Source organism: Thalassophryne amazonica, chromosome 18, assembly GCF_902500255.1.
Source record: "Thalassophryne amazonica chromosome 18, fThaAma1.1, whole genome shotgun sequence".
NCBI classification, from domain to species: Eukaryota; Metazoa; Chordata; class Actinopteri; order Batrachoidiformes; family Batrachoididae; genus Thalassophryne; species Thalassophryne amazonica.
This window is the reverse complement of record NC_047120.1, coordinates 66,692,867-66,708,262: the sequence shown is the minus strand read 5'-3', so window position 1 is coordinate 66,708,262 and position 15,396 is coordinate 66,692,867. Positions and strand designations below refer to the sequence as shown.

The window sequence follows — 15,396 nt, the reverse complement described above, 5'->3', positions numbered from 1 at the left end:
GTCACCGTTACCCGCGTCGTGACGCATCCCTGTTGTCTTTCAGAGGTTGCAGTCGGCTCCGGCAAAACGTCCCACCGGTGACAGCCAATCAAAAGAGCAGCAGGAGGCAGCACCCGTGAGCCAGCCAATGAAAAAGGTACGACAGACGTCTAACGTATGACCACTTAACATGTTTTTTTCTTCTTCTTCTTTAATTATTTATTAAATTCATGTGTGCAAGTTGAGCTCCGCTGTCACTCGTGGATCCACATCAGTCCATAAACCTGACAAACCACCATAATATAAATTAATACTAAATGGAGTTTAATGTAAATATTGTTCATATATTCTTGATAAGACACACGAAGAGCTTAAAGTGTTAAATGTCTATAACAGTATGTTTGAAATCAGCTGGTAAATTCACAGGAAGTTTGTGTTCATCCATAAACACGCCCCCCAAAAATTAAGAAAAAGATACAGCTGTCTTCATGACATCGTGAAAAACACGTTCTACTGTGACAGCTGTGAACATTATGAGCAGAGTCCTCTGAAGAACTGGCTACAAGTATAAAAGCATGTGGCTAAAATATGCAAATATCTGAATGCAAACTTCCCAAATTTGGCCTTATTGGAAGGATTTACTCTTTGAGTATGGTTCTAGTTGGGGGCAGTTTTACAGTTTCCCATGTTAAAGGAAAATTCTGATGATAGTGGACCTGAAAAAAAAAAAAAAACTACATGAAATCTGGAGAAGTTTTGGTTAATCAGTAGAGTGTGTGTGTAAGGTAAGGTGTTGCATATTTTTCACAATACACAATCCAAGAGCAAAAGTCAAAATGTTGCGCCTTTCTGCCACCTTGTGGCAGAAACAGCTTATGAGTCTTGAATAAATACGTTTCACCTTCTGAAAACTGAAAATAATTGACAAAAAAATATTGAAATTTTCATGATTTTTATTTTTTATCCATCTGTAGATTTGATCATATTTCATACAATTATTTGTATTATCAAGAAATCTGTACATTATTTTATATTATTAATTCATGACTTGTTTCATCTATAAAGTTACAAAAAAAATGTTGAAAATATTAAGTGTTTCTCAAAGGCAGAGATGAAATTCTTATTTATTTATTTATTTTATCCAAAGATGTTATATTTACTGTCAGAGAGTACTTAAAAAAAATCAAGGGAGGTGACGCACTGAATCATACAATATTTAGATTTAGGCTGTTAGTGACCATTCGATGATCCACCGGGATTACTTTGTGCTCTTCCGTGACTTGTTTCAAAGTTTACGGCAATCGCAGCAAACAGTTACGGAGACTTCCAAGAACAAAGTACTCGTGAGTACGTGAGTGTTTCCAACAGGTTACATAGTTACTAGAAGTGTCCCAACGTGCGCTTCAGTGAGCTGAGGCACAGCTTAATTCTAAAGTTTACACAAGTGTGATGTTGTGTTATGACGACTCGTTTTTAAGTGATAACTGTTCATTTTGATGCAGTCACGGTAAAAGCAGCAGCTGTGAGAAGGCAATTTGTCATAAACACAGACTGTTAAAAATGCTAATAAGTGTTGTATATAACTGAAAAATCGAATATATATATATATATATAGAGAGAGAGAGAGAGAGAGAGAGAGAGAGATACACACACAGTAGTGTTCAGAATAATAGTAGTGCTATGTGACTAAAAAGATTAATCCAGGTTTTGAGTATATTTCTTATTGTTACATGGGAAACAAGGTACCAGTAGATTCCGTAGATTCTCACGAATCCAACAAGACCAAGCATTCATGATATGCACACTCTTAAGGCTATGAAATTGGGCTATTAGTAAAAAAAAAAAAAAAAAAAAAAAAGTAGACAATAATAGTAGCATCTGCTGTTGACGCTACAAACTCAAAACTATTATGTTCAAACTGCTTTTTTAGCAATCCTGTGAATCACTAAACTACGTACCACAGTTTTTCATGATTTCTTCACATCTGCAAGGCATTAATTTTGTTGGTTTGGAACCAAGATTTTGCTCGGGCAACAGAGGCAACATGTCCTCTTCAAGTATTTTGACATATCCAAACTGAAATTAGTTTCACACAGGCGTCTTCTAACTGCCACAGCACTTACAGGTAACTCCAGACTGTCTCTGATCATCCTGGAGCTGATCAATGGGTGAGCCTTTTCCATTCTGGTTATTCTTCTATCCATTTTGATGGTTGTTTTCTGTTTTCTTCCACGCGTCTCTGTTTTTTTTTTTTTTGTCCATTTTAAAAGCATTGGAGATCATTGTAGATCAGGGGTGGGCAATCATGTGCCATGAAGGGCCAAAGCACTGCAGGTTTTCCTTGCTACCAGTCACCTCAGCAGGTGATTTCATTAATGATCAGGTGTTTCAGCAGGTAATTTCAAGACGACCAGGTGTTTATGTTCAAGGCAGAAGCTCATCAGCAACCCACCTGCTGAGGTGATTGGTTGCAAGGAAAACCTGCAGTGTCTAGGCCCTCGTTGCCCACCCCTGTTGTAGATGAACAGCCTATAATTTTTTGCACCTGCGTATAGGTTTTCCCCTCTCCAATCAACTTTTAATCAAACTACGCTGTTCTTCTGAACAATGTCTTGAATGCCCCATTTTCCTCAGGCTTTCAAAGAGGAAAAGCATGTTCAACAGGTCCTGGTTCATCCTTAAATAGGGGACACCTGATTCACACCTGTTTGTTCCACAAAATTGACAAACTCACTGACTGAATGCCACACTACTATTATTGTGAACACCCCCTTTTCGACTTTTTTTTTACTAATAGCCCAATTTCATAGCCTTAAGAGTGTGCATATCATGAATGCTTGGTCTTGTTGGATTTGTGAGAATCTACTGAATCTACTGGTACCTTGTTTCCCATGTAACAATAAGAAATACAACCCCTGGCAATAATTATGGAATCACCGGCCTCGGAGGATGTTCATTCAGTTGTTTAATTTTGTAGAAAAAAGCAGATCACAGACATGACACAAAACTAAAGTCATTTCAAATGGCACCTTTCTGGCTTTAAGAAACACTATAAGAAATCAGGAAAAATAATTGTGGCAGTCAGTAACGGTTACTTTTTTAGACCAAGCAGAGGTAAAAAAATATGGACTCACTCAATTCTGAGGAATAAATTATGGAATCACCCTGTAAATTTTCATCCCCCAAACTAACACCTGCATCAAATCAGATCTGCTTGTTAGTCTGCATCTAAAAAGGAGTGATCACACCTTGGAGAGCTGTTGCACTAAGTGGACTGACATGAATCATGGCTCCAACACGAGAGATGTCAATTGAAACAAAGGAGAGGATTATCAAACTCTTAAAAGAGGGTAAATCATCACGCAATGTTGCAAAAGATGTTGGTTGTTCACAGTCAGCTGTATCTAAACTCTGGACCAAATACAAACAACATGGGAAGGTTGTTAAAGGCAAACATACTGGTAGACCAAGGAAGACATCAAAGCATCAAGACAGAAAGCTTAAAGCAATATGTCTCAAAAATCGAAAATGCACAACAAAACAAATGAGGAACGAATGGGAGGAAACTGGAGTCAACGTCTGTGACCGAACTATAAGAAACCACCTAAAGGAAATGGGATTTACATACAGAAAAGCTAAACGAAAGCCATCATTAACACCTAAACAGCAAAAAACAAGGTTACAATGGGCTAAGGAAAAGCAATCGTGGACTGTGGATGACTGGATGAAAGTCATATTCAGTGATGAATCTCGAATCTGCATTGGGCAAGGTGATGATGCTGGAACTTTGTTTGGTGCCGTTCCAATGAGATTTATAAAGATGACTGCCTGAAGAGAACATGTAAATTTCCACAGTCATTGATGATATGGGGCTGCATGTCAGGTAAAGGCACTGGGGAGATGGCTGTCATTACATCATCAATAAATGCACAAGTTTACGTTGATATTTTGGACACTTTTCTTATCCCATCAATTGAAAGGATGTTTGTGGATGATGAAATCATTTTTCAAGATGATAATGCATCTTGCCATAGAGCAAAAACTATGAAAACATTCCTTGCAAAGAGACACATAGGGTCAATGTCATGGCCTGCAAATAGAACGGATCTTAATCCAATTGAAAATCTTTGGTGGAAGTTGAAGAAAATGGTCCATGACAAGGCTCCAACCTGCAAAGCTTATCTGACAACAGCAATCAGAGAAAGTTGGAGCCAGATTGATGAAGCGTACTGTTTGTCACTCATTAAGTCCATGCCTCAGAGACTGCAGGCTGTTATAAAAGCCAGAGGTGGTGCAACAAAATACTAGTGATGTGTTGGAGCGTTCTTTTGTTTTTCATGATTCCATAATGTTTTCCTCAGAATTGAGTGATTCCATATTTTGTTCCCTCTGCTTGGTCTAAAAAAGTAACCGTTACTGACTGCCACAGTTTTTTTTTTCCTGATTTCTTATAGTGTCTCTTAAAGCCAGAAAGTTGCCATTTGAAATGACTTTAGTTTTGTGTCATGTCTGTGATCTGCTTTTTTTCTACAAAATTAAACAACTGAATGAACATCCTCCGAGGCCGGTGATTCCATAATTTTTGCCAGGGGTTGTATACTCAAAACCTGGATTAATCTTTTTACTCACATAGTACTACTATTATTATTATTATATTATTTATATATATATATAATTAATATATATATATATTAATTTATTATATATATTAGTGTGTGTGTCAGCACGGAGACATTCCACATTCATTAAGCAGCAATAAACAGCTGACGTGGGTTAAAACAGCGTAACAGCCGTTTTAACCCACATGTCAGCTGTTTTTTTTAAGGGATTATTCAACATCAATTCTCTTTTTAAAAGTTTCTAATTAGAGACTGACAGTTTTATGACATTTGAGAGAGTCTACAAGCTTAATGCTCATTATATACTGTTCAAATTCAGCCAGACATCCGTCTAAATTGGGGGTTAAAACAGTTCACACACACTATTTACTCTGACTCTCTCAGAGTAAAATAGCTCAATGCAAAAGATGAAAAGAAAAATTAACATTCCTCTCACCCAGTGTAAAGATTTCCAAATTAGTCCACAACAAAAACAAACCCCCCACACACGCGTAGGACCGCAGGTGCTATCGCCAGCCATGGAGCGGTCCACTCGTCCACCCTCAGATCATTTTCAAGTTCCACTCCGCCAGAGAATAACGTCCAGGTCCACTCACTCTTGGGTTCTGATTGCGCACGCTCGCATAATGTCAGTTTGCAGCTCTGCCTTCAACTCAACTTCTGTCAGGATCGTGGCACATTAGAGGGTGCATTAGCTCCTGAAAATAGCGTCTTCTGAGTGTCCAGGCACGTCCATAAACCAGCAGCTGTGACACAAACGGCAGCATCACAACACTTTTAAGTTCCAAAATGTGACAGACTCTGAAAAAGTTGAGTTTTGGGCTGAAGTGTGTCGTCTCCTCTGTAAATCCGAGCCACTGCTTTCAAAGAAAAGCTCTGAAGCTTCGTTATCAGACAGAATCGCATTCGTTTTGCTCCGTCTGTCTCTGTCTGGGATGTTTCTGTTTTGCGCTTAACTACGTCACACGCAGAGAAATGCCAAGAATTGCAGAGTGAGACGTTTTCCGGAAATGCACCCGTTTCCTTGCTTCAGGAGAGGAATAAAAAACATCAGAAACCACTAATTATGAGCACATGTGCGCAGGGAGACTTACAGTCACGAGTACTTTGTTGTGTTGCTAACAGGGACGTTAAAACACATGTTCTTTAAGAACCGTAAATCAGAATTTGGACAGTTAAAAAGGAAAAAATTCATGAATTACCAGAATAGCTGGCAATTTATTTAATAACTGGTTAACTGGTGCATCTGTTTGTTTAGGGGCAGAAGGCGGGGCTGCACTTGGAAACCAATGGCGTGCCTCCGCCCTGTCAGTCGGTCACTGCTCCGCCCACCCTGCAGCCTTTCTTTGACGACAGCCAAAGCAGCAGCGTCCCGTCTCTGAAGGTAACGCCTCCTCCACTTCGGCTCCTCCCACTTTCATTTCATCTTCATGCCCTGTGAGCTTCACTTACGATTTTTCTCCTCTTTTTACTTCATCACTCCATCGGGGCAGAGAGAGGAGGTGTGTCCACCGTACGACCGGCACACACTCTTCACCCCTCCCTCTCCCAAACCCATTACCTCCCTTCCTGCTCAGCGCTCTAAAGTACGTCCTTCAGCATGTCTCCTCTTTTCCGTCTTGCCTCCTCGCCGCCGGCTGTGTCCCGGCTTTGCGTGTGGGTGTGTTTTATTCGGAACTCTGCGTTTGTCGGATAACGCGTGGCTCTGTGTCCGCAGGAGAACGGCCTGAACAGTCAGCAGATGGATGACCTGTTCGACATCCTGCTCAGGAGCGGCGGTGAGAGCCGCTACAAATTGGCGTAACATCACCACGTCTTCGTCCTCTTCTGACCTCTTATTTTGTTGTTTCTTTCTTTGTCCTCCATCAGAAATTTCAGGCTTCAAATCCAACCCGGATCCTTCGCTGGCGCGGTTGCACTCCAACCCTTCATCCCCGTCTTCTCCCCCGTCTCCCCTCCGTCTTTCTCCTCCCACCCCTACAAAGTCGACGTCCCTCATCTCCCCTCAGTCTCCCGTCAGAGACTCCTGCACAGGAGGTGGACGTCTAGAAGACTTCCTGGAGAGCACCACCGGTGTGCCGCTGCTGGGCGTCGAAGTCGACGGCGACCTGACGCTAATCGACGACCTTCACAGCCAAATGCTGAGCACGCCAAGCATCCTGGACCACCATCGTCCCCCATGGACACGTCTGACCTGGGCTTCTCCCCACATCCCACTGGGCTGGACTTTGGTGATGCCACTTTGGACAGCATGGACTGGCTGGACGTGTCCCTGGTCGGGGGTGGTGGTGGAGGGAATGCAGGCAGCGGTAGAGGGAGAGGCGGGGAAGGAGACGGCAGCACGAGTCTTGCCCTGCTGCCGCCGCACACGCCACCGAGCGTCTTCTCGGCGGATTTTCTGGACAGCACAGACCTGCAGCTGCACTGGGAGTCGTGTCTGTAGACAGACGGGGCGCTCGCTCACACTGTACAGGCTCCGCCTTTATTTCACACACATAGCGATACGTCCACTGTGCTGCCTCCACGCCCGCGGTCAAACGCACACACCATCAACATCTTATAACTCAAGCTTACTGCCATGTGATTGGTTACTCTATGTGGGTCAATACAACCGATCGGCTCCTACACCGTGTGCTGACCGGCGATACAAACCCGCAGGCCGCTGAGGTCACATCAGCTGAGCTGAGGAGGGAACGTGTGGTGTTTTTGTCAGTGCCTCCAAAACATTTTTTTGCACTTATCTCTGAATCTGATTGGTTAAAATACGGGGGGGGGGGGGTGTTCAGGACAAACATCTTTAGTACAGATCAGCTGAGTGTGTCACTGATCATGTGTCGGCAGCTGTCTCACCGCAGCGACCTGAGTCCCGCCCACACTAGCCTAAAACAACTGTCATTGGTTGACAGCTGCTATTGAAGCCTCGTTGGAGGCGGTGTATTCTCGGTAACATTATGGTAGACCACTGTGTATTACTGTACATCAGGTGTATATTATCCATTGTCCATATGATTATTTTTCTTTGCTGGTTGCTTAGCGACGAGCCAGCCAGCTGGGGAACATGCAGAGGAGGGCAGGGCTTCTAAACTACTTGGACCTTGTCTCTTTTTTTTTCTTTTCTTTTCTTTTTTTTTTAGAAAAAAATATTGGAAAAAATAAACATAAAAACTCAGAGACGACTGTCATTCTTTTACATTTACAGTTTATGGATATAAAATGAGAGATTACTTTTATAAACTACTGAATCAAGTAACATGAAATGTGATATATACAAAAATTATATCTGATGTGCATTAAATATCCTGAGGCTACACATTATGATCAAGAGAGGGCGCTATTGTAACGCAATAAGGTTTTTGATTACATAAGTACATTTCTTCCACACAGCCCAAAAGTTTTAATGGCTTGTTTTTTTTTTTCATTCATCTGCATTTTATATTAATATTTAAGTCCTCTGTGGAGGTTTTTCTTGAATTTAACAGTAAAGATTCACTGTGGGTTTGTTTTTATTTTGTTTTTGTTTTTTTTTTTAACTTGTGTCTAAAAACATTTAGTTTGACTTGTTTGTCCAAATCTTGCCTTTCTAACTTTAGGGTCAGTGTTCTCCTTGGGTTAGATTCCTTTGCTGTATATGACCAAAAACACTCACCTGCTCCGGATAAGATTTTGACTTGAAGGCATGCAGTCCTTTCAGATGATTGTTCTCCTGCAACACAACAGAGAAGATTCTAAAACCAGGAAAAAATGAGCAACCATAAAATCAGTATGTGGAACAAAACCGATTGCTGGGCTGGAGTGAGTCAGCAGAGTTCCGTACATGGTTTCCTGGACTAAAGGTGGTGAGAGAGTTGTGGAACCGGGTAAGATTCTGCGGTGGAATTAAACAGCCTGTTGCCATGGAAATTAAAGGAGGATGCTAGAATACATCTTAGGCAACCTGTTTGTCTGCTTGCCATAAACTTTTGAGAACAAATATTAAGAAGTAAATTTTACAGGAACTTTTTTCCATCTGATTCGCTATTAATCAAGACATTTACTACAATTTATTCCCAACTCACAGGCCTTTTTTTTTTTTTGACATTCCAGTCTTTCACTACAATAATCAAAATATATTCTGCAACATAACATGAAGACCGGTTGAGCCTGAACATTTTACAGTAGTGTTCAGAATAATAGTAGTGCTATGTGACTAAAAAGATTAATCCAGGTTTTGAGTATATTTCTTATTGTTACATGGGGAACAAGGTACCAGTACATTCAGTAGATTCTCACAAATCCAACAAGACCAAGCATTCATGATATGCACACTCTTAAGGCTATGAAATTGGGCTATTACTATTGTATAACCACAGTTTTGCATGATTTCTTCACGTGTGAGGGATTAATTTTGTTGGTTTAGAACCAAGATTTTGCTGGTTTACTAGTGTGCTTGGGGTCAAGCATTCATGATCTGCACACTCTTAAGGCCATGAAATTGGGCTATTAGTAAAAAAAAAAATAGAAAAGGGGGTGTTCACAATAATAGTAGTGTGGCATTCAGTCAGTGAGTTTGTCAATTTTGTGGAACAAACAGGTGTGAATCAGGTGTCCCCTATTTAAGGATGAAGCCACCTCCTGTTGAACATGCTTTTCTCTTTGAAAGCCTGAGGAAAATGGGACGTTCAAGACATTGTTCAGAAGAACAGTGTAGTTTGATTAAAAGGTTGATTGGAGAGGGGAAAACATACGCAGGTGCAAAAAATTATAGGCTGTTCATCTACAATGATCTCCAACACTTTAAAATGGACAAAAAAACAGATGTGTGGAAGAAAATGGAAATCAACCATCAAAATGGATAGAAGAATAACCAGAATGGCAAAGGCTCACCCACTGATCAGCTCCAGGATGATCAAAGACAGTCTGGAGTTACCTGTAAGTGCTGTGACAGAAGACGCTTGTGTGAAACTAATTTATTTGCAAGAATCCCCCGCAAAGTCCCTCTGTTAAATAAAAGACACGCGCAGAAGAGGTTACAATTTGCCAAAGAACACATCAACTGGCCTAAAGAGAAATGGAGGAATATTTTGTGGACTGATGAGAGTAAAATTGTTCTTTTTGGGTCCAAGGGCCGCAGACAGTTTGTGAGACGGCCCCCAAACTCAGTTCACAGTGAAGACAGTGAAGCATGGTGGTGCAAGCATCATGATATGGGCATGTTTCTCCTACTATGGTGTTGGGCCTATATATCACATACCAGGTATCATGGATCAGTTTGGATATGTCAAAATACTTGAAGAGGTCATGTTGCCTTATGTTGAAGAGGTCATGCCCTTGAAATGGGTGTTTCAACAAGACAATGACCCCAAGCACACTAGTAAACCAGCAAAATCTTGGTTCCAAACCAACGAAACTAATGCCTCACACGTGAAGAAATCATGCAAAACTGTGGTTATACAACTAAATACTAGTTTAGTGATTCACAGGATTGCTAAAAAAGCAGTTTGAACATAATAGTTTTGAGTTTGTAGCGTCAACAGCAGATGCTCCTATTATTGTGAACACCCTCTTTTTCTACTGTTTTTTTTACTAATAGCCCAATTTCATAGCCTTAAGAGTGTGCATATCATGAAAGCTTGGTCTTGTTGGATTTGTGAGAATCTACTGAATCTATTGGTACCTTGTTCCCCATGTAACAATAAGAAATATACTCAAAACCTGGATTAATCTTTTTAGTCACATAGCACTACTATTATTCTGAACACTACTGTATACTTGTGTGTGTTTTCATTTAAATATGCAAAATACAATACTTTAAGTCTGCATTGCTTAATTCCCAAGTAAATTTATTATTTAATAAAATCAAAAATAATCATCAGGGTAACATAATTCCCTAGTTCCCTAAAAAGCCTTCAGTTAATTCAAAATGCTGCAGCTAGAGTACTGACGGGGACTAGAAGGAGAGAGCATATCTCACCCATATTGGCCTCGCTTCATTGGCTTCCTGTTAATTCTAGAATAGAATTTAAAATTCTTCTTCTTACTTATAAGGTTTTGAATAATCAGGTCCCATCTTATCTTAAGGACCTCGTAGTACCATATCACCCCAATAGAGCGCTTCGCTCTCAGACTGCAACGGCAGAAGCCTCACAGCACACATCAGCTCCGCCAAGGAGGAAGCAGCAGCATCTCTCCGCTACAGCAGTGCTCACAACCCAGCTTCTGTATTGTGTGAAAACATTCAGCTGGTTGAACAAAGTCAAACTAAACTAAACACCAAGAATGACAGCAAAACAAAATACAGACGAATTGAGGTTTTCAGTGGCATTCGTTCAAATTTTTCGACAGTTTAAAAATCCTGACAAAGCGCAAGCTGCAGGAACGAAGCTGCGCGAAGGTTAAACGATGCCAATGATAGTCCAGCTTGCTTGTTTTGTTTGGGCTTCATTGCCTTCAAGGTAGTTTAAGACCCTGGAATGGCCTGGAATTATATTGCTTTCTTTTCCTGGCCTTGAAAAAAAAGTTCATCTTTATAGCAAAATCCAGTGAGCGAAGCAGAGGAAACTAGAAGCACTCAGAGAGTGCAAACCTCCGCCAAGGCCATGGGGTCACTGATGCCATAACATCTACACGCCGTGGAATCACTGAACCTAAAAAAGTCTAACGATGTTTGCTCAGTAGTAAAAAAAAAGTTTCATCTGCTGTGACTGGATAGCATGTATCCTTAGCGCTTGGCATCACAGTTTATTGCAACTTGCACCTTTCCCAGAAGCTACTGTCATCTGAGCACTGATATTGATATTGCATGTGCTTATAGACAAAAACAAATAGACAAAATTCAAATTTATTATTCAACTAAACTGCAAATATATTAATTTTTTAACATTTATTAAACACTTCTCTAAACAAGGCCATGGGGTCACTGACCCTGGCACAGTGATCTATTTCTTTTTGTCTCTTTCTCTAAAGTTGTATATAATAATCATTAGATTATTAATATATAAACAAAAATAAATTTAAGAAATATTACAATTTGAAAACAAATGCACCCAAACGTGATCACAGCCGCAACTGCTTAATGCTAACTTTTAACATTGAAAATTCCATAGACATGCTAACGCATTAGCATTCGGGATCCGGATCGTGATCTGGATCACCACTAAAATTTAATCACTTGTTCCTCTTGTCATTTCCAACCACTCCACAAAATTTCATCAAAATCCGTTCAAAACCTTTTGAGTTATCCTGCTGACAAACAAGACAGACAAACAAACGTGACCGAAAACATAACCTCCTTGGCGGAGGTAATTAAAGTGGTGTGTGTGTGTGTGTGTGTGTGTGTGTGTGTGTGTGTGTGTGTGTGTGTGTGTGTGTGTGTGTGTGTGTGTGTGTGTGTGTGTGTGTGTGTGTGTGTGTGTGTGTGTGTGTGTAAGTGAGTGAGTGAGAGAGAGAGTGCGTAATAAATTCAAATGAACAATCCAAACTTGTTTCTTTACTAAATAATAAAATTAATTAATTTATACATTTATCTATATGCCTTATACCATATGTCTTTGTTAAAGAGCATAAGACAAAGTCTTCAGCATGAAAGTACGTATTTTTAATGTGTGACAGCATCCTGCATCATAACTGAATCTCTGCTGTTTCTAACAAACCAAACCGTGGGAAAATCGGGTAAACATTCAGGAAGTTACGGATTATTGTATTTGCGGAAACACCTTCCTCAGTACAAATAAATGCACTGGGGGTGCATTAGGGACCCATCCAAGACGGCGGCTCCACTGACGCGTCAGCACCAATAGGCAGCGGCAGTCCATGAGGCGTCTACGTATATAACGTCTATGGTTTCCTATGTGGAAAATATGCATCAAATGATGAGTCCCTCATTAGGACAAAAAGCAGTGTAGAATAGTAAACGGACAGTTTAAAACTGAGGCTTTATCATTAGTATTATTATTAAGTACAAACCCTAAAATCAACCTAATAAAGTCACAGAATCAATGCAGAGGTTTAGGTGGACGTCCGTAAAAAATAGTTTTCAGACGTTTTAAATATACTGGCCTCAAGGAAGCTTTGAGAGAGCTTTTGAGTCAGAACGACATTCATTCCAATCGTGTGCAGTAATGACAGCAGTAATGGACGAGGTGGCGTCAGGACTGATTTGTATCTGTGCCTGCGGGGCCGCAGCCCTTCAAATTGCTAATCAAAGCCAATGGAGAAGATTGACAGCTTCTCTCGTGGGTGTCGGCACAAGGGCTCGTTGTCTTCCATAAGACGCCGTGTTCGGCGTTGTAATGGGCCCAAATGAAGCTGGATATTTGCATCTCCTTTGATTTGCTAAAGGTCAACGCTGACAGCGAGGTCCAGGGGGGGGGGGGGGGGGGGGGGAACAAGCAGAACCACGCCTGGTGGAGCCCGCTAGCCGTTCACTCGTTGTTTAAAACGGCCTTATGTTTATTTATTCTTTATGTGCTCTTTGTGCTTTTGTTTAATTTCACACACTAACTGACACTCTGGATTCATATCATTTATTTAATCTTTGCTCAGCTGCACATCTTTTATGCTTTTTGTCAAATCACTGCATTATTGTCTATCAGAAAACTTCAACCATGCCGCCAAGACTCTGTTGTTAGCTAACAGTTAGCACCAACTGCAGTTTACGTCAAGCGCTTAGTGTTAGCAAGCAAAACAACTGTCAACTGCAAACTATTAGCCTGCCTGTACGATCGCACATGCTAATGTTAACTGTTAACGTTAGCATACCTGGTCACTAGTTAGCATTAGCACTCACACTAAATGCTGTGTTAGCACTGATACAATAACATGATTTTGGAGGATGCTGTAGTACATTATTCATCAACCTATGGTTAGCAGCCCGCCATTTCATGAGCAGAACGACATTCACGAGCCATTATAGCGTATGAGCGTCCATGTAAATGCTAACTACAATACAGTTTATATATTTCTATAGCATCAAATCCCATAAGACCCCCAAAGCACTTCACAACCTCCACGGAACGCCATAATAAGTGATGATAATAATGTTTATGAGTAGCATGAGCGCATGTCATATAACAAAAGCAATCTGAGATTTCTGACATCTGCCAATCCGGCTCACCTCCAAAATTCAGTCTTCGATGCCGTAATATCTATCTGTGGTGCAATTTTGTTGAGAATCCATGAAGTAGTTTTGATGTAATCCTTCAAAGACTATATAAAGTGAAATCTTGATCCAGAATTCGGATCCAGATCACCTCCAAAATTCAGTGGAGTCTTTCATGGCCTAATATCTATCTGTGGTGTAATTTTGGTGAGAATCCATGAAGTAGTTTTGACGTAATCGTGCTAACAGACGGACCGATAAGAAATAAACGCTGATGATTTTATTACGTCCTTGGCCGATGTAATAAAGGTAACCACTAGTACATGGTCACATATGCTAATGCTAACTATGCTGAATGGTTTTTTTTTAACCCTCTGTCAGTGGTCAAATGTTCTGTGTGAACACAACAATGACTGAATAGCGGTAAGTTACACATCTTGAAATTCACAGGAAAACTTAGAATTTGACACCAGAGGGTGCTGAAAACCATCACTATTACAATTTTGGCAATAGTAATGTCACATAAATTATAGCTAAATCTACAACACAACTGGGTAAAAAAAAAAGCTCTACGATGGATTGCTAGCTTCATGCTATTTTACAAATGGGAGAATGATGTTAATGGTTTAATGGTTAACAAGTACAATTTAAAAATATATATATTTGAAAAAGTACCGTCATAGGATCTGCATGGGGTACTACTCAATGAGTTCTGTTATCTGTACAATAAAGACGTCAGTCAGTTTAGAGCCTCTGTCGTTCCAACCGAGCACTGAATGTCTGTTGTCCCGATTTATTGTTGGCTGAATCACAATCAAGTTGACCAACTTGCAAGTGTTGATGTTATAGCCCAATCTACAATAAACTGTGTGTTCAAAAGTATGGAGTTTTTTGTCATTTCCATTGTTGCCAAAAGATGCCCATAACTTCCAAATTTGATAGAGATTGGATGAAAACTTTTCGAGTGACAGCGAATTATGTGCTTCTTATTTGGGGAATTTTACCGTTATCCTGGTGCATGCAAAATAGTCAATTCAACTGATACAGCATTACTTAATATTTCATTTTTACAATTATTTTCAGGTTCAGGAAGGCACAGCAACCAACCTGAACCATGATGACATATCTATATGAACTTAGAACAATATTTAATTTCAGACTTTGTTTTTTTTTTCAGATAAACCTGCGGTGTTACAATTTTCTGTTTTGTAAGCACTTGTAAAGGTAAAGGCCTTGAAATAATAAAATATGTTCAAATAAACTGGTTATTGTTCATTTATATTGAGGAGTTACACTTGTATTCACAGTATGTTGAATATCATTGAATTTGGATTGTTTGTTTTCCCAAAAATTCGAGTTTTGTGACCACACCTTTTGTTCACCAAAATCCTGTAGTGTCCATAGCCCTGGAAAATCCTCTACCCAAAGGATGTCAGTGGCTCAAATGGTATGCAACAGTAGTCTAGCTTAGTCTTTATTCATAACAGAAAAATTGTTTTTCAAGTCTCATTTGAAGTGGACATTTGAGCACTAACAGTTGGAAACCGTAGTGTCCGTACATAGTATCATGTATTGTGCTAAAATCAGGTTAGTAAACAGCAAACCATTGATATTTCGGCAAATAAATTTTAGCAATACACAAATTGTGATATATGTTTGCTGTTTGCATGTTTTTATGGTAAAAAATAATATTCCTATACCATATTTTTAGTAATTTAGAAA

At 40.1% G+C, this 15,396-nt stretch overlaps 1 protein-coding gene across 8 annotated transcripts in view; it reads left to right on the top strand.

The window, feature by feature from the left end:
• The window catches only part of mrtfab (myocardin related transcription factor Ab), an 86,910-nt gene extending 79,143 nt beyond the window's left edge, over positions 1-7,767 (top strand). For 7 of the 8 annotated variants that reach the window (XM_034194725.1, XM_034194722.1, XM_034194723.1 and 4 more), the window contains 5 exons: positions 44-136; positions 5,857-5,982; positions 6,092-6,184; positions 6,316-6,376; positions 6,468-7,767. In XM_034194725.1, coding sequence (XP_034050616.1) covers positions 44-136; positions 5,857-5,982; positions 6,092-6,184; positions 6,316-6,376; positions 6,468-7,264 — 1,170 coding nt within the window. In that variant the 3' untranslated portion in view covers positions 7,265-7,767. The remainder of the gene's footprint in view (positions 1-43; positions 137-5,856; positions 5,983-6,091; positions 6,185-6,315; positions 6,377-6,467) is intronic. The other variant, XM_034194728.1, reaches the window with a different exon arrangement.
• The last annotated feature ends 7,629 nt before the right edge of the window (positions 7,768-15,396 follow it).